Consider the following 23,417-nt stretch of genomic DNA (forward strand, 5'->3'; position numbering starts at 1 on the left):
AAAGAAAGATAGAACACTATTTATGTATGCAACAACCGCAGCAAGAATACTCATCGCTAAGCATTGGAAGACACAAGATTTGCCCACTTTGGAAGAATGGCAGATGCAAGTGATCGACTATATGGAGTTGGCAGAAATGACTGGCAGAATCCGAGACCGGGGAGAAGAATCGGTGGAAGAGGACTGGAAGAAGTTCAAAGAATACCTACAAAAACATTGTAAAATGTTTGAATGTTAAAATGATGTTGGATATAAAAATAATATGGCATTAGGAAATTGGTAAAAAGAAATATGCAAAAATGATGTGGAAAAGAAGGGGTAAGACCAGAGCATTATTATGTTGTGATTAAATAAATGATATAAGGGATTAAGTTATAATGAACATCTGAAATAGTGTTTAAAAGAGAAGGAAAGTAAATGCATAATAGGTTGAAGTATACAACATGGAAAAAGATTGGAAAGAGGGTAGGAAATTGCTAAAATTGATTGTGTAAAGGAGAACACAGAAAAGGGAGGTGTGAGGAAGTCAGGAAAGAGGGTTCTAGAGATAGTAAATGCAAGGAATAATTTTTTCTTTTCTTTTTTTCTTTTTTATTTTTTAGGCTGCCTTGTTTTTGATTCTGTCTGTTTTTCTTTTTGATTCTTGGTTTCATTGTTGTTATTGGTGTATCTCTTTTGATTTTGTTTTATTATGAAAAACTTTAATAAATATTTATAAAAAAAAAAGTCTGTGGAGCCTCCCCCACCTGTAACAAATGCTACCAACAACAGTTGCTGTCTTCAATTAAATGCCCACAGTCTAATTCAGGGGTTGGCAAATTAAGGTCCGTGGGCCAGATCAGCCCCAATGGCCTTCAGGATCCTGCCCGCGGACTCTCTGTGGATCGGCGTGGGGATTCTGTTCATTCGGGCTGCACCATTTTTTTCCTGCGCCATTCCACCCCCCCCACACACACACACCGTGGTGGCACCTCCTCCCTCCCTCCCTCCCTCCCTCCCGGCTTCTCCCTGCCCTGCCTAGAGGAGGAAGAGGGCTGGGCTGAGCTGGCTGAGAGCCATTTTAAGCAGCCCCTCTCTGGAGCCAGCCCTTTTGCGCTGCTCATCTTCCCTCTGCCACCTCCGCCCTGGTACTCCTGTGGACCAGAGAGTGGAGCGGACGAGCTCGCTCTGCCTACCCATGAGAAGCAGCAGTGGTGGTGGTGGTGGTAGCCCCAGGGAAGGTAAGCGCAGCGGCTGGGGCTGGAGGGTGGGGAGGATGACTACTTGCCCCCCTCACCTCTTCTTCCAGCTCTCCCCTCAGTCCGCCACAAGCTCTGAGGGACAGTGGACCGGCCTGCAGCTAAAAAAATTTGCCGAACCCTGGTCTAATAGCAGTTGATGCTGCAAGCCTATACACACGTATCAAGGAGTATGTCCCTTTAAACCAAGTGGAACTCACTTCTAGCTAACTTAAGAGTGCACTGCATGTACTGTAGATTTTCCATAGCCACAACCAGGGCTTTTTTTTCTAGCCGGAACTCACTAGAACTCAGTTTCTGGCACCTCCCAGGTGGGCGCCATTTCCATTCTAAGAGAAGAATGAGGGAGGTGTTCATGGTGAGTTCTGACACCTCTTTTTCTAGAAAAATAGCACTAGCCAAAACCAACAGTCGCACCACTCTGCCATGCTAGCTTTGAAATTTAGGCTTAAATTTAGGCTTCTTTTGACATATGACCCAGCCTATCATGGCAGCAGACCGTTAGCCTATATGTGTGTGTGTGTGTATATATATATATATATATATATATATATATATATATAGTCTAGTAACAACCATGGAAAATGTTGGTCACCTCTGAAACAATATGAATGCTTTTCCTCAGATGTTTATGAAGCTATTCATGACCTCAGGGCAGGTTTCATAAGCAAAAGCTCAAAACCAGACAGTTGTTTCTCACCTGTTGCCAAGCTCTGACTTTTCAATTTTCTTCAATTACCTTCTAGACGTGTTTTCAGGAAGTGAAAACAAAAGTCTTTGAAGTTGCAAATGAGTAGTTGCTGAATGGCTACTAGTAAATGCAATTCTTAACCTCTCCCTCCTCCCAAATACTTTATAAAAAAAGCAGCCTGCTTCTGAATAAACATGGTTCCTTTTGAGCTTGGGATGGGGCTTTCATCCACTGAGGTGTAAACACTACTTGTTTATCCTTAGGGATGAAGTTCTACCTGCACGACATCCTACATATTGTGTTTTACAGAAAGGCGCAGGGTGAACTGTCCTATTTCAGACTGAAGGGTTCTACTTACCCAGATGACAAAGACAAATGTAGTGAAATTGCACTGTGTGTCATAGCACAGCTACCTTCCCCAACCTGGTGCCCTCCACTCCAGATGTTTTGAACCGCAACACCCATCATCCCTGACCATTGGCTGTGCTAGTTAGATAATGCTAAAAATTAACTGGAATTTTAACATTATGAAACTGTAATCAGTCCACTGGTATCAATAAAAGTTGCTCTTTGTGTGGATAAAGAATCGCTTGCAAATTGTAACTACCTATATAGTTCAAAATGTCACTCTGCACTTTCTCCAGAATTGAAATAGCCCAATTCTGTAAACAAATCCCAACTGAAAAGTTATCGCACACATTTGGACTGAGTCATGCACATTCTTTTCAAGTGTGTGATAATACTTATCCCTGGAGTCACGCTCCTTTTCTCGTGAGTAAATTCAAAACAATGTTGGTGGAAAGTAATCCGAGAAGGGGGGAAATACAATAGGAATATTGTAAAGCCTGTATTAGGCCATCTTTCTGTGCTCTTGACTCATTGTATTCTGTTGTAAATATGTCTTAGCTGTGATAAATGCTTGTGTCCAAAAGCAACAAAGGGAGAGGTGACTTCTGATTTAATCCTTTCTGTCTGCTGCCACAGAGCAAGCTAAGTATACCAAGAAGCTGAAAACTACCCCTTATAAATCCATCTTACACCAAAAAGTCTTTGTTCATTCCAGTGGAACCTATTTCCAAGCTGGAGTGCTTAGGACAGAGATGAGTGGTCCCCTCCAGTTGTTGTTGGACTCCAACTCCCATCAGCCCTAGTTAATATATAGTGAATGGTCAGGGATGATGGGAGTTGTAATCCAGCAACATCTAGAGACCCACAAGTTCTCCCTCGCTGGATTTAAGATCCCCACCCCAATCCTGCAATGCTATAACACACACTGCCCTTAATGCAGTAGGAATCTAATTTCTAATAAAATATGCGTAGAATTTGGATTTTTAAAAAATTAACTAAAAATTGCAGGGTGGAAGATCAAACCCCTTGAGGCACATTGAGATGATTCGGAAACACTAAAAGGAGAGGCTCAAGCAGAATGTATGTCAAATGGAATGCATGGCTAAGCCGCGGCGTGTTTTTTCCTTTAAAAAAGGCAACGAGTTACAAAAAGGTCTTCTGTTTAAAAGAGAACCAGAGGCTTGCACCAATAAAGAGAATGGAAGAGAACATAAAATCTGTTGAGTAACATCTCCGAGAAAGGAAGCTTGGAAGGAATTTGCAATTCAAAGTAGAAGGGCAGTAACAACTAGCCAGCTAAAGAAGTACGAAAGACATAGGTCCTCTTCAGACGTTACTACTGCACCATGAGAACAAGCCTGGCAATAGTCGTTGGGTGGTGCATCTAGGCCTGCCCCCAAAGCCACATGGCTCCTGCTGCCTCTGCTGTGTTAGGGCACAACTTATAAGTTGGAATATCTGGACAGGATTTCAGATAGGTTCATCTACCAGCCCTACCTGGAGATTGAACCTGAGACCTTCTGTGTGCAAAGCAGATGTTCTACCATTAATACCACTCAGAAGAGGATGGCCTTCAGGCATACAGGCACTGGCCTTTCTTATTATGAAGAGTACATTTATTACCTGTACTTATAGCCTACTCTTCACTGAATGGTCCCGTGGGGCCGCTTACAAAAATATCACAATTGCAACAGTCCAATCTGGAATTTGTCAGGACATGAATCACTTGGCCAAGCTATTCTCTAACAGGTCTCTCAGGGGAAATATCAGGGGAAATTTACAATTAGAAAACAAAGCACGATATGGTGGCTCAATCAAAATTCGGGGGCATTTTTCACCAAGTGCAAACCCCACACATGTGCACCAACACAGGAAGAGCAGCGCATCAGCCTCTTCCATAAATACTGCATGAAATATCAAAAAGAGGTTATTTGTTGTCTAATACTACTAGTACTTCTCAACCAGCAACAATATTTTTAGGACTTGCAGAAACGCTGACACCACAAGATTGATCCCAGTAGCCCCTTCCTTGGAGCAATTTTGTGCCAGCTCTTTAAAGTGCAAAGAAGGCATATATTCCAAAAAAGTAAGAAGGGCACTAATTATAATTTGTCTGCATAATAAAAAGAATTGTTCCAACAGCGATGGTTACCATTTGCAGTGTGTGAATTCAACTATTCATTCCCTAGAGCCAACAGCACTACACAGATCTGAATGATACAGTGAGTCACAGTTTATTTCTATAAACTCTAAAAAGTCATCATAATTTTCTGACTCACCCAATATGAATTCTTGACAGCCACCACCTTATTTACTTTTGAGGGAACATGAGCAATCATTAATGAATCCCCACTGGCCTTACACACACCGTTTGAACAAATACTCCAGGTCACTCATATTACAAACTTGTTCAGGACGTGCAAACCCCACCAATATATAAAACAACGGAATGACTCAGGAAGAAGGGAGGGCTATAATCAATGAAATAGTGTTGTCAATGGTAAAAAGGATTGCCTTTAATATTAGGTGCTCTCCATGGTAAAGGAAGAGTTGTCAAAGCAAACCTAATTATTTAAAATCAGGATAGTTTTATGAAATTTTTAGCCTGGGATTTTATTTCACTTCGTCTGTTCATTGCTTAATGCTAAATGCTAAAAGTCAAATTACCCATATTATGAAAAAATGTATGTTAACTAGCTAAGTGTGTACTAGTGGAATGACTGGGAGGGGGCCAGGGAGGGAACACCCCAGCGCCACACCTGATAAGGAGTTCCCAGGGCAGAGGCAATTCCCCACACCTTATGGGCTTTGCCAAGACAACCTCTTCTGTACCTTTGCCCTATAGCAGCTGCTGCAACTGACATGAACTGTCTAGGCACATAGCTGCCTCTTCCTAGATGGGACTCATTCTATGGCTGCAACTTTTCCTTGTGCCCAGAGACCAGATCCCAAGCTAGCACATGATGCTGGAATCTTTAGCTTTGGAGAGAGACACACGAAACAAGATATTGATAGCTACGGGATTCCCCGAGCTGTCAAAGCTGACTCCATTTTTACACACTGGTGGGCGAATAACCCCTTCGGATCAAGAAGACAAACCGTACTGGGAAGGGCTGTGTGACCAAAAGACAGAAAACATTAAAATCTATCTGTGTTTGCTTCTTCCTCTTTTTCTTCAGGCCAGGACATGTGAATAATGTTTCCTCATTTTAACTGTGAATTTGCTAACTTTGTGATTATTTTTCCAAACTTTATAAAAAATAAATCTTATGAATAATCAGATGTGAACTCAGAAATACTTTGCAACATCAGAGTTCCACAAACTAACTTCCCTTTTCACTTCCCAATAAATGTCTAAGGCAGGGCTTCCCAGACTCTAATCTGTGGGCCACCAGTGGTCTGCGAGCTTTATTCAGGTGATCCACAGTGTGCCTGTGAAGAAGGGCAGAATCAGCAGTTTCTCCACCATTCTCTGATGCTATTGGTCCATGCAAAAGTTGAACAGGATGGACACAACAGCCACATCCATTGCATTAAATATTCATATTGTGTTATCTTTTATTTGCTCATCTTGTTTCCGATACTGTTTTTTCTCACGTAAAATTCAACACGTAAGAAATAAAAGAAGCAATGAAAATACAACTAAAAATATAGAGCATCTAGCACAGCACATTACAATTGCCACAACAGACATGAAAATCATTAAGTCTGCTAAGACCATCAGCAATTTTTCAAACAAGGTGTATCCGGGAACCACTGGTTAAAGTAAATTTGCATTAACTAGAAACAGCTATTCTCCCAAGTGCTAGTGGCTTTGTCTCAGCTAAAGGCTGAACTATACATTACACAATGCCTGGAGGCTGCTGCCTGAACAGCATTCCCCACACTGATTTCTCCGCCCGGCCATAACTTGCACCCCTTCACTAATTGTCAACTGCTTCTAGGATAAGGGGTTGGTAAACAGTGAGCATGTTGGTGTTTTGAGAAAGGGTGAGAGATATTACATGAAGTGGGGGAAGGTAAACACATTTGACCAAGGAATTCCATTTGGGTGTCAGTCTTATGTGATATAATATGTAGTTCTACCATAAGTATTCTGTTCTTCAGGACCAACATGGCAGCCTCCTATGTTTATGCCAAATATGTCAAAATAATGAATCAGTCTCTCAAACACAGAGATAGAACCAAGCAGAAGTTCAGTGGAGAAAACTTATTCCAGAGATTTTTGCTTTTATGGGGTGCCTCTTGTAAGAATGTGAAAGCAGATCATAGGCTTAGATAGCTCAGTCATAACCTCACCTTTTTCTCTGATCTACTAGCTCCCAAAGCCTAGAACAGCCCAGCAATTGTATGTCTTTCTTTTAACTTAGATATATTAAGAGTTGCTTGAAAAATTGTTGACTTAACTTGGGGAGGTTTGCTATTTCAAAATATGAGAACCCTTGAATTAAAGAACATGCTTAGTGCTTTGCTGAATTAAAGCCACAGCAAATACACTGTGACTTCCTCTTTACGTCAAGAGTTTCATGATAAAATACTCCTTTTGCATTGCTATGTTAAGTTTGTAAGAACTGCTGGATAAAATTTACTTTCAATGCAATTGCCCTGCGGCTCTGGAATGACCTTCTCGAAGGACGCCAAAAACTGTCTCTCTTTCCCCAATGACATTCCAGAGGGTACAAAACTAAGCTGTTCCCCAAAGAACTTTGGAAGTCAAGATTAGCATGTTGGCCATGAGCTATACAGTGGTACCTTGCAAGACGAAATTAATTCGTTCTGCGAGTTTTTTCGTCTTGCGAGTTTTTTCGTCTTGCGAAGCACGGATCCTGTGCTGAATTTCTTCCTCAGTCGCTCAGGCTCCCCCCCTCGCTTTCAACCAGCCACCATGACCGTCAAGTTGCGCTCGGGCTTCTATGTGGGCAAAAAGTCCGCCGCGCTGCTCTTGGCACTGCTGGTGCTGGCTATCCTGTACGGGCGCTGTGCTCAGGATTTGGAAGGGAGAGGCGGCGGCGGCGCCCACAGACGAGGCTCCCGCCAGCGCCGACCCATCCATGCGGCCGCCCAGCGCCTGGGACGTAAGAAAAAGGAAACAAACTTGCAAGATGTTTTCGTTTTGCGAAGCAAGCCCATAGGGAAATTCGTCTTGCGAAGCAACTCAAAAAACGAAAAACTCTTTCGTCTTGTGAGTTTTTCGTCTTACGAGGCATTCGTCTTGCGAGGTACCGCTGTAGTTTTTCTTGGTAGGCTGTGGAATGTTCTGTGGAGCTTCTCTGAAAATGAAGTGCTGTTGATTGGTGGGTTGGCTGTAGAGACTGAGTGACACCCCAGACATGCAATGGAGGCTTCCTGGCTCCTCCCCTGAGTGTAATGTTTTTCTCAATAGCTGCTTCTGCAAAATGGGGTAGCACAAGGGGGACACAGAGAAATGAGGAAATCTGAAGAATTTGGTGAGGCTACCGTATGCAGGCAAAAGTGTCTTTCCACTCTTGGATACAAGCCATTCTGCTTTGGGTTTTTATGTAATTTTGAAATCCTGTTTTATTTTTTATGTAAACTGCTTTGACCTTAGGAAACGGGTTAGATAAATGTCACAACTACACAAATAATTAAAAGGGTCAGCATAGTGCTTCAAAGAGCTTTAGCAAGAGGCAAGTGGCGTCTTGTGACGACAGTGTGCTTGAACCTCAACATTACTTGACATTCAGCACTATCTTAAGATATCCTTGGATGCTAACATAAATGAAAATTATGGAAGCTTATGGGGGGGGAGTTTCCTGCCACCTCTACCACTCTGCAGCTTCTTGCACCCCATTGGAAAAAAAGGTCAATAGCAGGCACAGGCAAACTTGGCCCTCTAGATGTTTTGGGACTACAAATCCCATCATCCCTAGCTAACAGGACCAGTGGTCAGGGATGATGGAGGTTGTAGTCCCAAAACATCTGGAGGGCCAAGTTTGCCTATGCCTGGTCAATAGCTTCCTGAGCAATGTAGCATACTGCTGGGGGATAGAAGAAGCACCTCAAATTTCCACTTAGGATCCTAAGTTATGTTGCCTTAAAGAATTTAATGGAAGAAAACATTTATTTCCCTCTTCTTTGCCCAGCAGCCCCCTAACCCTTCAAAAAAACATTTCAAGCAGTGCAGGTGGGTGAAAGGTGATGGTGGGATAAGGAGCTTTCCTTTCATGCTCTTCTATAAGTTAATTTCTCTTTTTAATTTTGAATACAGGAATAAACAGTTACAGTTCTCCCCGCCCCAATAACCACCATCATTAAAGGTATTAAACATAAAAAGTGCAGACAGTCCCTTTCCTCTTATAGCGGCAACAACTTGCCATGCATAAGGACCATAAATGCAATTTCAGCTATATCCAATCCAAGTTCTCAAGAAACAAGATTGGGAAATATTTCTGCTGAAGCCCTGGAGAGCACTGAATAGTCAGGGTACATTACTGGGCTGGGCAACCCATATATATGGCAGTACCTCATGTCTTGTGTATCTGTTAAGGTGAATGTCTGAAATTAGGCAAATATCAACATGGTAAATGGGAACAATGCCAATTTTGAGATGGGTATATTCAAAACGTCATAGATACACCAGTGAAAGCTGACAGCCACCGATTCTTGTGCATGCATTGTGATATACCCTCTTGTATCTTCACAACTATCAAACCATCTACTTTACATAGAAGCAGGTAAGAGCAGCAGAAGCCCAGAGGAAATATAGGCTTGAGGCACACATGCTAGAAAAGATTTTGTGTGATTATTTAGGCTGAAAATTACAACCGAGTCCCTCTAACAATCTCAAAGGGAATGTTTAGGCAAGGGTTTCAAAGGCTGACACTGCTGGTCATATAAGAAAGCCCACACTGTAGCAACCCCAGAACAGATTTAGAGGGAGCATAGGGAGAGGGGAGGAATGTGCAATAAGAAATACTTGCACTAACGGAACTATTTCTCTGGAAACCGCCCAACAGATTTTTGAAGGTTAGGAACGAAGCTCTGCTTTTTCAGCATTTCATTCTGGGCATTCATAAACACAGCTCCCAAAATTATAGGAAGATGCTTAAAAAGAATTCTAGGGCATAGGCCTCATATATTCCCTGAAGTTTTACAAATCTTTTTTCCCCAGCACACATCATCACCTGGAAATGTGTATTTAATTAAATACTGTGTGCTTTTTGTTTTAAACAAACCTAAAGGGAAAATTTTGCTCTTTTTCTTTCCATCAAGATTGTGCACAAGGTAATACGGCATGACATAATATCCTTCCTGAAATCGAAGCTGCGGCTAGGACCAGTATCCTCCAAACATCACCGGTTCCTGAAACCATATTGCAAACAACAGAGTTTGCCTAATTGCCAAGGGAATAATCTCATTCATCAAATGCTTGTTGCTGAAATATGCATTGTTCCTTTATAAATGTGATAGGATTTCCATCAACATATCCTTTACCCAAAGCTCAACAGTAACCAAGCAGAGATAATAATTTAAGCCAGCAGCCCTGTGATCCTGGATATGGGAGTAAACACCAGTGAACTCAGTGGTACTTCCAAATAAATATGCAGCAGATATAAGTGGTGAAAGTACTTATCTAGGAATGCAGAAATCCACATATGAAACTCTGGCACTATATATTCTCATGACCGGAAGTCTGATATTGCTATTCAGCTGGCTCCCTTGGTGCAATGCAGGTGCTATGAGTGAACTGAAATGAGCCACCGTTCCCTTAAGGAACATTGTTTTTCCCCGTTTCCTAAATATAAGCTGGAAGTCCATGGCACTTGGTAGTATTCTCTCTGGTGATCTTGTATATAACTTTTTGACGGATTCATACAGACAGTTGCGTATCATCTTTCTGTGTGAAAGGCTCTAAGCATCACTTCAATTAAAAGCACAAACAGATGAACCAAAACTATACATTGGGGAGAGTGATCCTGCATCTATTCAGCCCTCATATTTTACACAGGGAGGAGGAAGAAACGGATATGCCCAAGGAGACTGCTTGCGTAGGCCTATAAACTTTCTCAAAATGAATATCGTACGTGATCTGCTTGTGAGCCCTTTGAGGACAAGGACCTATCTATTTATGTTACTCACTCTACATTATAGAAGTGGGGTGGGCATAAATAAAAAAATTCAATGAACATAAATTTTAAAGACAAACACCAGCGGTTACTCCACAGCCTTATGGGAAACATTTGGTCATACATGGCTTATGTCTCTCCGAAAGTACTTACAGCACAAGAGCACTTAAATAATGTTTAATAGCAGATAGCAAATTTATAGTACGATCAGTATATTGTATCGACTGAGATCTAGCAGAATCCTACATGGAACAACCTGGTCCAAGCAGCAAAGAAGGTGAATGGAGCATGTATGGAATGTGGAAGTTTATGATTAAGTGGCTGGGCAGCTAAGTCCTTTTTCACACTACTTGCATGGCTGCACGTTTGCAAATGGATAACTACACTGCAGCTAAATGCTGTCATTCGGGTTATTTATTTCTTTGCTTTTTAAAATGTCAGTAGTAATGCTGAGTAAACAGCACAATCGGAGCTATTGACCAAACGACTTTAAGGTAAAGAAAACTGACGGAAGCCATTCTTTCAGCAAGGAGTTATAGTTAAGAGCCTAAGGCAGCCCAAGTGACTCACCTTGTTGAATTTTAGTCAGGAGCTGATGGCGCGCTAGGATCCTACTTATCCTGTACGGAGAAGAGCGTCTTGCAGCCTGATCAAAACGCAAGCACATCTCTTGGCCTTCTGTTGACACGGCATTCACACAGTAGCAGCCTGAAGTGCTGGGCACCTGCCTCAACATCTCTGCCTTCACGTTTTTCAAAAGCAAAAACAACAACTCCTAAATCCCAGATCTAAACCGGAGCACTGAGAGAAGAGAGGCAAGAAGTTGGAAAGCACAAGCGTTTTTTAAAAAGAGAGAGAAAGAGAGAAAGGAGGAGTGCCAAAAGCTACAATTCAGGATTCCAGCTTCCCTCACATGATCGGAAAGGGCCAATCAGTCAGAGAAAAGAATGTGAAAGTACACAGCGTGCCTCGCAGAGGAAAGTGAAGGCTATTCAAGCAGTTGCAGCCCCACATAAACGCTGGAAGCGAAGAGCCTTGGAGCTGACTAAGCAACGATGAGCCATGATAGGAAAGTTTAAAGAAAGGAGAGAGAAAGAGGGAGAGATTTCATGTTGCAACCATCCGAAGCGCGCAGGAGCCCAGATTTTTTTCTCTGCCTCACAGACTCAGGTCTAAGATGCCCTCTTCTCTCTACTGAGGATACGAGAACTTCCTTCCTTGACACCGGAGTTTGTTTTAAACTGTGGGATACAGAGTTCTGGAACTTTTTCTTAAAACTATCGAGAAGCAGAGTAAAGGAAACTCTTCAGCGGCACAAGTAGCAGGGGGAGAAAAAGTGAAGCTGAACAATCCCTTTAAGCTTTTAAAGCACTCTAACAAAGGACAGATTCATATCACTGCTCTTTTCTAACAAAGGGTGAGGGTGATTCTCCCTCTACCCCCAATCACTCCTGCAATGACTCATGCGGGGCTTTGTCTTACAAGAGAGATGCTTCTGGTTACTATGAGTACAAAAGCCCTCAAGAATTTGGTCTTGTCATCCAATTGAATCTAAATAGTCCAGGAAGCCTTTGCACCTTTGAATTCTTTAAAAAAAGAGAGAGATTTTCAGTACTGAAATGGACCCACTGTAAAGAGTTATCTAGCATCCCAACAATGTGTACTCATGTCGCCAGTTTTGAGTTTGTCCACTGTCTTTTCATGCTAAGCCAGGAAGATCTATTTATTGAGCATTTATCCTGATATCCTTGCAGAACACTAACATGGAGCCAGCTTTAATCTTTCTGATTTGCTTGCACATTTTCCCATTAACAATTTCTTCATTTCATACTTCTCAGTGCATTTTCCCCATCACTTTCCTAATCACAAAAATGGTGCTTCTTTTTAAAGGACGCTTTGGTGCACTAAGGTGCAAAGCATTTGATCCACTTTAATTTTGCAAGGTCGGTGGTTCGAATCCCTGCGGCGGGGTGCGCTCCCGCTGCTCAGTCCCAGCGCCTGCCAACCTAGCAGTTCGAAAGCACCTCCGGGTGCAAGTAGATAAATAGGGACCGCTTATCAGCGGGAAGGGACGCAGGTGGCGCTGTGGGTTAAAGCCTCAGCGCCTAGGGCTTGCCGATCGAAAGGTCAGCGGTTCGAATCCCTGCGGCGGGGTGCGCTCCCGCTGCTCGGTCCCAGCGCCTGCCAACCTAGCAGTTCGAAAGCACCTCCGGGTGCAAGTAGATAAATAGGGACCGCTTACCAGCGGGAAGGTAAACGGCGTTTCCGTGTGCGGCTCTGGCTCTGGCCAGAGCAGCGATGTCACGCTGGCCACGTGACCCGGAAGTGTCTCCGGACAACGCTGGCCCCTGGCCTCTTAAGTGAGATGGGCGCACAACCCCAGAGTCTGTCAAGACTGGCCCGTACGGGCAGGGGTACCTTTACCTTTACCTTACCAGCGGGAAGGTAAACGGCATTACCGTGTGCGGCTCTGGCTCGCCAGAGCAGCGATGTCACGCTGGCCACGTGACCCGGAAGTGTCTCCGGACAGCGCTGGCCCCTGGCCTCTAGAGTGAGATGGGCGCACAACCCCAGAGTCTGTCAAGACTGGCCCGTACGGGCAGGGGTACCTTTACCTTTACCTTAATTTTGCAAACCTAAATTTCCCATTGTGTGCTCCCTCCCACAAAATACTGACAGCCTGATATAGCACCCTTTAACCTAACATGCATTTGAGGAGCCATTTCTTAATTTTTAAAAATCATATATTTATATGGTGGTAGTATTGCTAAATCAGGCTGAGACTCCAGCCTGGGTCTCAGGTCACCAGTCGAAGCCCACTGGACTAAGCAATCATCCATTTAGTTTTATAAAACACAATGTTTACTTTATTCTGCAGAGGACTCTGATGTAATGTTTTCATTTGTATGAGAAATTTTCAGTGTGTGGCTATTCTTAAAAAAGGAAAATATATACACACAGGAAAACAGGAAACTGCTTTATACTCAGCCAGGCCGTTGGTCCATTTAGCTCAGTACTGTCTGTGCTGACTAGCAGCTTCTCTTCAGGATTTCTGACAGGGTTGTCTCCCAGCCCCAATAATAATAATGATGATAATGATAATTTTATTATTTATATTCCACCCATCTGGCTGGGTTTCCCCAGCCACTCTGGGTGGCTTACAGCATAAATGAAAGCATAATAAAACATCAAACATTTTAAAAAATACAACATATTATACAGACTATAAATAAACCAATAAATCAACAGAAACTAATCATCATCATTCAGGTAGGTAGCCTTGTTGGTCTGACGCAGTCAAAATATATATATAAAAATAAAAAATTGTCCAGTAACACCTTAGAGACCAACTAAGTTTGTTCTTGGTATAACCTTTCATGCACATGTTGAATGGTTTCTTCAAATTTTAGGTTTCATTATTGTTTCACAATGTGTGTGTGTGTTTAAGGGCCAGAGCAAATAACATGACCTAGTTTTACAGCTGTGAAGCAGTATAGCAGGTGCTGTTAAGTTATGTTAATTAAGCTGTTGGGTATAGTATATAAAGAACAGCATGTAGCTCTCTCAGTACCCTGGTGGATGGATCACACTTATTGATATAATGTAATTTAGTGTAAAAGGAGTTTTTGTTTTTGTTATTTGTTATTAAACCAAGCAAAAGTTACTTTTGCATTTCTTGAATGTGTGGTCTCCCCAGCGCGCCTTCTACTGCCCAACTAATCTGCAAAAAGCCAACAGTGCATGCACACTTCTTCAGATACAAGAAGTGTGCATGCACACGAAAGCTTATACCAAGAACAAACTTAGTTGGCCTCTAAGGTGCTACTGGACAATTTTTTTATATGATCATCATCATCATCACTTTGCAGTTACAACCAAATTAAAATAACCGCCAACCCCAACCCAACAAAAAGAAAGCAGAGGAACCAAAATTAAAACCATTTAAAACATTTTAAAACATTTTAGCCGGTTGCCCCAACCCAAGAGTTGTTCCAGCAATGTCCCTCTAGCCTCCCAGGAGCCTCTTTTGGCTGTTCAGGGTGAGTCTGGGCCTCACTCTCTAGGACAGGTGGAAATGGGCCTTGCAGCAGGAGCACTCACAGGGATTGAGACAGGGACCTCCTGGATGCAAAGCAGATAATCTACTGCTGAGCTGCAGCCCTTCTCCACCTAAAGACTACATGGAACCCACTTATAGGATATAAATTCGCAACAGAGCTGTAGAGCTTCAGAATAATGACCTCTAGGACTCTAGGACCCTGTCAGAGCCCTCATGCCTCCTTCCCAAAGCCCAGTGCCTCACTTTCCTGGCCTTGCGAAGGCAGCAGGAGGGCTGCAAGGGTGCATCAAATGTTGCCAAGGGCCACAAAAAAACCCCTGAGGGCCACATGCGGCCCTTGGGCCACACGTTGGACTACCGTGTTCTAGACCAATAAATTTATCAATTTATTGAAATCATTATATTCTATGATAATAAATAATAATAATATTTGAAATTAATATAGAGTTGAAACTTTAACATTACATCTTACGTTTGGCTTCTTCATGACAGGCGAAGAAGGATGGTGTTTGTTTCACGAAGTTGTCAAGCAGCTGTGCTGTGATTTGGAGACTGAGTGACACTAGTACTTACTGCCAATACCAGAATGTTCCTCCTAGGTTCACAGGACTACTTAAATCAAGATTTTAAGGCTTGGGAACAGCATCCCTGCTCTCCTTCCAGAAACCAAAGGATGCACTTAGTTAGAAGGGAACTGAGAGGCAGAACCTTCACCAACCTCCTTTTTGGCAATGGAAAGGGTATTTGTAACACACAGGCTAGAAATATTTTCAACAAACAATGAAAATGTTTATTTCCTGAAAATGGAAGTGCCGCCAAGTTCTGAACATATTAATTCTCACTGATTTTAAGTAGGTTTTCTTCTAAATAGCAGTGTGATCCTATGCAGCCCTACTCCACTGCTTGGTGAAAGTTCCCGCACTCTCTAGAGCAGGGATGTCCAATCAGTAGATTGCAATCTACTGGTAGATCCCTGGCTGATCCTGGTATCCTTATCATGTACAAAAAGTTACTCTGTGCAATCCTCCCCCAAAAATGCTCAACAACTCTGGGCAATCCACCCACCCAACGCGCGCTCCTCCTCCCTCCAATGACAATGGTAGATCCTGGCCAGTTTTTTTTATACTGGGAGTAGATCGCAGTCTCTTGGGTGTTGGACATGCCTGCTCTAGAGAGAAGACAAGGCTAAGAACAGCCCCTTCTGTTTAGCAGGTATCAGGACAGCTCTGTCCCTCTAGTGGTGGTTCAAGTCTGTGGCACTAGTGGAAAACTGGGATGGAGGATGCTAAGTTATCTTGAGAGGCACCAAGACAGGGTTTCTTCGGAATAGGATGCTGTTATGGCACAGCTCTTTTCTTGCAATCTTGGGGTTAAAGCGGGACACAGGGTCAGGGCAAAGTCATTGCTTACTTTAATAATTTTGCTCACTATGTTTATAGTTTCAAAGGGAGTTTACCATAAAAAGAAAAAATGAGGCACTTATTTGATACAAAAGGGCTGCCATATTAGATTAGAATGATCTCCAGTTGCCTTTCTACCCTATGGTTTTATGAAAACCAAGTGGAACCAAAAATTTGATTCACGTGATCTCCCCATGACCAGTTCTAGAACGGAATTAGTATAGATGGGATTCACCTAACGAATCCCGGGAACAGAAACCCTGAACAAGGACTTCTGCTTGTGCAATAGTGCTTCCCCCACTCTTCCCTGTGTGCCCCCTTGCCCCCTAAATTGGCTTAGGGACAGGGAGAATCCCCAGAACAGCATACAGGCACGGGAGAGGGGGATCGTTCCATCTGGCAAGCTGAAATGTTGGTGCTAATGGAACATTCATCTTAGCATGATGTTCACTTCCTCCCATAACTGTCAACGCTTCCCTTTTTAAAAGGGAAATTCCCTTATCCTGAATAGGATTCCTCACAAGAAAAGGGAAAAGTTGACACTATGCTTCCTCCTTATGAGATTTAGGCACTTGTATGCATGCATCAAATGTTGTGTGTGGTTTAGCAGAGCGGCATGCAACTGTTCCTGCATACATAAAGGCCATTATTGCTCAGGGAAGCATCTCATAGTCCCAAAGTACACATGTTTACTCAGATGTAAGTCCTAGTGAGCAATAAGCCAGTGTGTGGCACTGGTTAATGTTGGACTAGAACCTGAGAGACTCACTCAACTCTGAAACTGACTTGGTGATCATGGGCCAGATGGTCACTTTTCCTTCAGCTTAACCTACCTCACAAGGATAAAAATGGGAAGCAGAGAAAATAATGCATGCTATCCTGAGCTTCTTGGAGGAAAGGCAAAATATAAATATAATAATACTCCTAGATAAGTGGGTATAGGACAACCCAATTTAGTGTTCATATGGAAGTGTAAACGGTTAGATGAATTTTCTTCAAATGTGCCAGTTATATCAAAACATTTCCCACATTACACTAATATGTCCCACGCTATAAAACTAGCAGCAGGATCGAGCAATCACTGTATTATTATTTATAAGACATTAGTACCAAAACAATATGACTAGACAGGAAAGGCAGTAATTGTTTGATGCACATTACTCCTTGCAAATACCAACTCATTACAGAAGCGTTATTTTTTTAATTTACTGGAATCTACCTATTTCTACAAAGCACCTTAGGCTACATATCTATTGCATGGAAGATGCTACATTAGTTGTCATGATTATATTACAGAGTTAATTAATGCCTCAGAGCGTATTCACAGTTTTATGTAGTTGGACTTCTGCTTAAAACACTGATAGGATCAAAGGCTTCAATGAAATACTAAAATTACTTCTCATCTATTTACTGTGCACGTTTCAGAAGGCTCCTGAGTCTGGTGATAGCTGACAGACCTCTGTTCGGTTCCTAACTTTGGGAGTGGACGACAGACTGAATCATTTCAGACTTTATTGCGTCAGTGTTTCTCTTTACGATGTTCATTCATAGGGTGTGAAGTGCAATAGCTCTTCTAAAGAAGCCACAACAAACTCCTGTGATGGAAGATGGCAACTCAGATGGCTTGTTCTAACCTCCCCCATGAAGTAAATTACAACCCACAACATTAAAGCATCTTGTTACAATAAAACTCTAAAGGAATTCCTACTCCATGTTTAGGCTGGCGCTCACAAAATTGTCTGGTGAAGTAACGCTAATGCAGTTTAGTGCAATGGCATTGTTCAAGAAGAACGTTGAAGTCAGACTTCTGTGAGTGGTGAATGCTGGAAGTCTCCCAAAACTGGGGAAGTGTGAAGTAGCCATACTAGGTCTGCAAGGCATTACAAAAGAATAGTGTGGTACAAGCAGTATACAAATGGAGACCAGCATGTGAGCAGGATGGCGGCTCCAGTGGAAAGTAGTACAAGACAGAAGGACTAAGGAATATTTCTTAGCTGCACCCAAGAGCGTATATAAGAGTTTGTTACAGGAGGAAGAAGCAGAGAATATATAAACCCCAGCAAGCATGGCCAGTGACCAGGGATGATGGGAGTTGTAGTTCAGCAACATCTGGAGGGCCAAAGGTTCCTCAACACTGTGGTGCACCAGCTCTATGGCATCAGGAAGCGGTGGGCTATCTCCTTCACTGGAGGGATATAAGCAGAGGCTGGATAACAATCTGTTATGGCTGCTGAATTTCTGCAATATTCCTGCACTTAGTTGGCCTACATGATCTCCCAAGGTCCTGGTCCAACTCTAAAATTGTATGATTTTATTATTCTATCTATCTCTTGGGAAAAGAGCAGCAGGAAAAGCTACAAAAGGAACGGAGCTTTCTATTTTTCACAAGGAAATAAAGATGTTTCTTCCTTTTTCCCCCCCCAGACCCAGATTTTAATGGTGAGCGAGAGGCTTTATAAAGGATTTCAATCCAAGAAAGAGGTGGAAAGAAACAGCACGATCAAACTCTTTCAAAAAACCAAACTTTGAAATCCAGAGAGATACTGATGTGTTTTAGAGGCGAGACAGCTGCTGTATGTAAACTGTCTGACAATTTCTTGTAAAAAAGAATACTCCTGTGCAAGCGGATTTTTACATGTAAAAGTAAAGCTCAAAGACACCCACACACAATCCTCAGCTCAGCAGAATGATGTATCCACTTCCCCCCTCCATTTTGAACATCAGGGGGATTATCTGCCTGCATTTTAAGAACGGTAGGTTTAAGGGGATAACGATGCTATAAAATATTTCTTTTGATATTAAAAGCATTAATGGACCTTATGCTGACATGTCAGTTTGGCACAAAGAAGTGCTGTTTATAGGCTCAGGGAGAAGGAATGACAGCAGTGACAATGACTTCCTATCACATAGCCTGAAGATCAACATTATATGCAAGCAAGTAATATTCTTCTCTCTCAACTGTGTGTGTGTGTGTGTGTGGGGAGAGAGAGAGAGAGAGAGAGAGAGTATAATGTTTGTGTAAACACTGACCTTCTAATAAGGCCATACAATTAAATTGCACAGCAATCATATGCATGATTACTCAGAATTAAGTCCCACTTGGTTCAACAATCCTACACATATCCTACTAGTTCCATTAAGTTCAATAAGATGTATTTCTATGTGAGCACAGGATACAGTCACTGCAAGAGGTTTCTTTTGTAGGTATGATATACAAAAAGTTACATGAAATTTCTAGGCACCATCCTCTCCACAAAACTACTGTGATTCATAGATTTCACCTGGCAGTAAAAATTTCAGGTAGCTATAGTTCTTGGTACTCCATAGCTATTTTATGTAGATTTCTTCACTGCAACATGCCTAGAAGAGACCAGGAGCAGTCCTTCTTCAAAGATGCATTTATAATGAATATTATGTCATCAGCCAACCCTACCCCAAACAAGCCACTATTATCCTGGTGGTTAATTACCCACATGGTTCCAAGAATCCCATTCATAGCAATTGTGAGAAACAGAGGCTGAAGATAACTCATTTCCAGATTCTGTGTGTGAAGAAGCACCATAGTCCAACAAGGATGCAACTGATGTTTTTAAATAAATGTTTTTATTTCAGTTTTTAGAACAAGACTAAATAACAGCGCATTATAGAACGGCCATCCCATACATATCAAGGATACAAGCTATTTTGCCAGCAAAAGTGTTCTGCAAATCATGTTGCAGGAGGAGATGCGACAGTCATTATTTTCACCAGAGGGTTCAAATGTAACAAACCCCACACTATTATAACAGTGGGGGAGAAAGACATAGACCACTTCTGGACTTTCTACGGTTACCCACTGATTGATTTTTATGTGATAAAGTAATAATGAGAACTGAACGCCTCTTGGCATTGACTTGACTGCTGACAGTTGAAGATGTCATATTTGAAGTGATGCAGCAATAGGGGGTTGCTGCCAGTTACTGTTTCTAGCCAAACAGATGTTTCACTTTAGGTTCTTAAGGGGTCACAAGATTAAGGGCAGAGTAAGTGGATGAGCAAATGAGCAGGAGAAAAAGATGGGGAGGCACAAATGGAAAACACCAGAAAGCCGAAAAGAAAGAGGCGGGAGGGGGAGGGGTGAAGCCACAAAGCGATGCTCAAAAGCTGAAACTGTGTTGGAAGATAGAAAACAGCCAACATTTCCATGTGAGCCAAATATACACATCACAGAGATTCAGTCAAAGCACACTGCCTCAAAATCCAAATTTCATTGAATCAACACAGTGAATGGAATCTCTTTGCCCCTGCAGAAAGATGGGTAACTACAAAGTTGACCATCCAAAGATAAGATGATGAACCTGATTTAGTTTAGTGCAAACTGAGAAGCCCAAGCCACTTCATTTTTGCATAGTTGAGAGATGTATGCTATCAGTCTCTAAGGTCAGCTTCAAAACTAAACCCAGCACAATCCACACTGACAGTGCCAGCTTCAAAAGCTCTGAACGGGCATCTGGGTCTCCAAGATGCTTTAGCAGTATATGAGAACATAAAGGATGGCAGACAGGTGAAAGGTGCCAATATAATTGCAGTTTGCCACTCATCTGCTCCTCAGAAGGCAACTGCTATTTGCCACAGGCAAAGTTATGACCTGGTTTCATTCTGTAAGAATTTACATATAGCATGCAAGCATCCAGGCCCATAAGTTTATTCAAGATACAGAAACAGCCTCGCATAATCTGCCTTTTTTTTTAAAAAAAAAAAAATGCTATGTACATATGGCTAATGACAAAAATAGTTCAGAGAACTAATCTGCATGATAAAATAAATATGGTGTTGTATCAAGTGTACAGTGTAAATGGTAAAAACTGAATATGTGAACATCTGACAGGCAACATCTTTGTATCATTTACAGAAACTAAATATTTCCATTTTCCCAAAACAGAAAAGCATGCATTGATGGAAGCTTATTCTGTGTCAGATGACTCTCTTGTTTTGCTCATTTGCTGGCTGATTTATCCTAAGAACATAATATTAGGACATTCAACTGAAGTATTCTTTGTACAAAAAGGAAAGTATTGCTCTGGCTTTCTGCCACTGGAAAACATTACTCCAAGGGTCTAAGTCTTTAGAAGAAGCTGCTATGAGTGGGATCTCTTCATTTTAGTTTACTGCAGTGACCTAGAATCCAAATGTAGATGTTCAAATCTGTCCTAGCCGGGAATTTGTTCCAGTCATTTAATAATCCCTCTGAATTTGTTAGCTTCCATGAAACACTACAACAGAAGGATTAGCGCATACTTCTTAGCTTGATAACATTTGCTCTGCCCCTACAGCAGCAGCACTCTGTCGTCTGAAGATATTTACTTCATGTACGTGCATAAAAGCCAAGTTGTTGTTCCAGAGTGAGCTTTGCTTAAGCCCTTTACCAACCACAGATCCATTATTTCATTTGTTTTCTATTTAAATCAGTTTTCTCCGCCTTCTAAACTTTACTATGCCAAGTTTATCTAATTTGAGGAGGAATAGAACCTGAGAATCTGAATGTATAACCAAAGAACCGGTCCACGGTCCCTCAGACCATGTGGTGGGCCGGACTATTTTTTTTTTTTTGGGGGGGGGGGTAATGAACAAATTCCCATGCCCCACAAATAACCCAGGGATGCATTTTAAATAAAAGCACACATTCTACACATGTAAAAACACGCTGATTCCCGGACAGTCCATGGGCCAAATTGAGAAGGTGACTGGGCCGCATCCGGCCCCCACGCCTTAGGTTGCCTACCCCTGGTATATCCTCTAATCCAGGGATGTGGAATCTGCAGCCCTTGAAATGCAGATGGACTACAACCACCATCATCTCTGACTATTGGCCACGCTGTGTGAGTCTGATTCAAAATTGGGTTTCCCTACTTTTTTGTCCCCGAAAAGGCCAATCAGAAGGGAAACTTGAAGCTTTTGGGCTCCATACAGAAGGCTCTAAAGCTAAAATTATAAATAAGGAGTCATCTACTGGCCCTCAAAGTTGTCAGTCAACAGCTACAGGACCAAACTCCCCATCATGCTCTTCTTGTGGGTTCCATACTTTCTACATGTAAGTGGTTGAGGGAATGCAATTGCAGCTAAGCAGTATACAAATAATTGTGGAAATAAAAAAGAAAACAAATAATGGGCTAGTAAGTAAGAAGCAAACACACACAAACAAACACATTACTGATAAATACTTTTTCCATTTCTCACACTTCAGATCTCCCACTTGCAATATATAAAAATACAGTACACGGAGCTGGCAGTCAGCCCAAATTCTAAACCTTTTACTGCTATAGGAGTCCAGAACATACAAAGGGCACTGCCTTGGCTACCCCAATACAGACAAAAGGAGCAAAAAGCTCCGACTACAAGAGGATGAGAGGTTTTTTTTGTGTGTGTATTATTATTGTTTCTGCATGGGCAGCAGGATGGAGATAAGAGGATGGTTTAAGACATGAATTCTGCCACCAAAAAAACCAATTTCCTTGTCATTGCTGGTTTATGTTTCCCCCAAAAACTCTCCTAACACCTTCTGTTTCTTGTACTTTCTTGTTCCTTTTCTGCTCCCATGCACAGACAGAGGAAGCTGTTCTGGGGACATGTTGTCTCTCTGTCACTTGGGCAGGGATTTCTACAGACGGAGATTATTTTAAATGCCAGAGGGGGAAAAGAAGAGAGAAAACAGCTGCTGAAAAGACTCAGTTCATTACATCTGAAGTCTCATCTCTGTAGTCATTCACACAAACCAACACAGACATTACAAAGCAGGGCTGATTAATGGACATTTCTGGGCATTTCTTCTTTTGGTTTGAGTGACACTCTCCATCACCCAAGGCACCTTTTTCTAAAGTTGCAGCCTCACATCTTGCATTTTGATATAGGCAGCTCCAAACTTGAATTAGAGAACATTGTTGGGAAGTGAGGGCTGCAAGATATTTGTTAAAGAAGGTTTGTGAACAGTTCGCAGACCTGTCAGCATCCATCTGTTTGAATCTATTAACTGGCACATTCCCAGCTGTGACCTTCCCAATATCCAAAATAGAGGATGCTTTTGCCTTGCTCCAAACCATATACCGTATTTTTTGCTCTATAAGACGCACCGGACCACAAGACGCACCTAGTTTTGGGAGGAGAAAAACAAGGAGAGAAAAAATTCTGAATCTCAGAAGCCAGAACAGAAGAAGGATCACTGCACAGTTAAAGCAGCAATCCCTCTTGCTGTTCTGGCTTCTGGGATAGCTGCACAGCCTGCATTTGCTCCATTAGACGCACACACATTTCCCCTTACTTTTTAGGAGGGAAAAAGTGAGTCTTATAGAGCAAAAAATACGGTAATTCTAGAATTGATTTAATTATGTGGCGTGGCAGAAATCTTTTTTAGAATAGCTCACAATAGCTCACTGAACTTCCCCAATACTCTGAATTCCTCACAGCAATCCAGATTGCAAGGAAATTATGTGGTACACCAGTCATAAGAACAAGATGGTAACATGAATGGATAATCTGTTGGAAAAATGCATGGAGCAGCACAATGGAAGATCTAGCAAAGAGATTTAATTTACACACCATACTTTACAGTGCTCTGAG

At 42.1% G+C, this 23,417-nt stretch overlaps 1 protein-coding gene across 3 annotated transcripts in view; it reads right to left on the reverse strand.

The window, feature by feature from the left end:
- Positions 1-23,417, reverse strand: part of STARD13 (StAR related lipid transfer domain containing 13) — a 157,484-nt gene that overhangs the window by 97,154 nt on the left and 36,913 nt on the right. Inside the window, exon 1 of one of the 3 annotated variants that reach the window (XM_079973367.1) lies at positions 10,935-11,303. The exons of the other annotated variants lie outside the window; for them this stretch is intronic. Within the exon in view, the coding sequence (XP_079829493.1) occupies positions 10,935-11,100 (166 nt within the window). The 5' untranslated portion in view covers positions 11,101-11,303. Of the gene's footprint in view, positions 1-10,934; positions 11,304-23,417 lie in introns of those variants that run through there. 3 annotated transcript variants of the gene reach the window in all.

This window comes from Podarcis cretensis, assembly GCF_951804945.1.
Source record: "Podarcis cretensis genome assembly, chromosome: 4".
Classification (NCBI taxonomy): domain Eukaryota; kingdom Metazoa; phylum Chordata; class Lepidosauria; order Squamata; family Lacertidae; genus Podarcis; species Podarcis cretensis.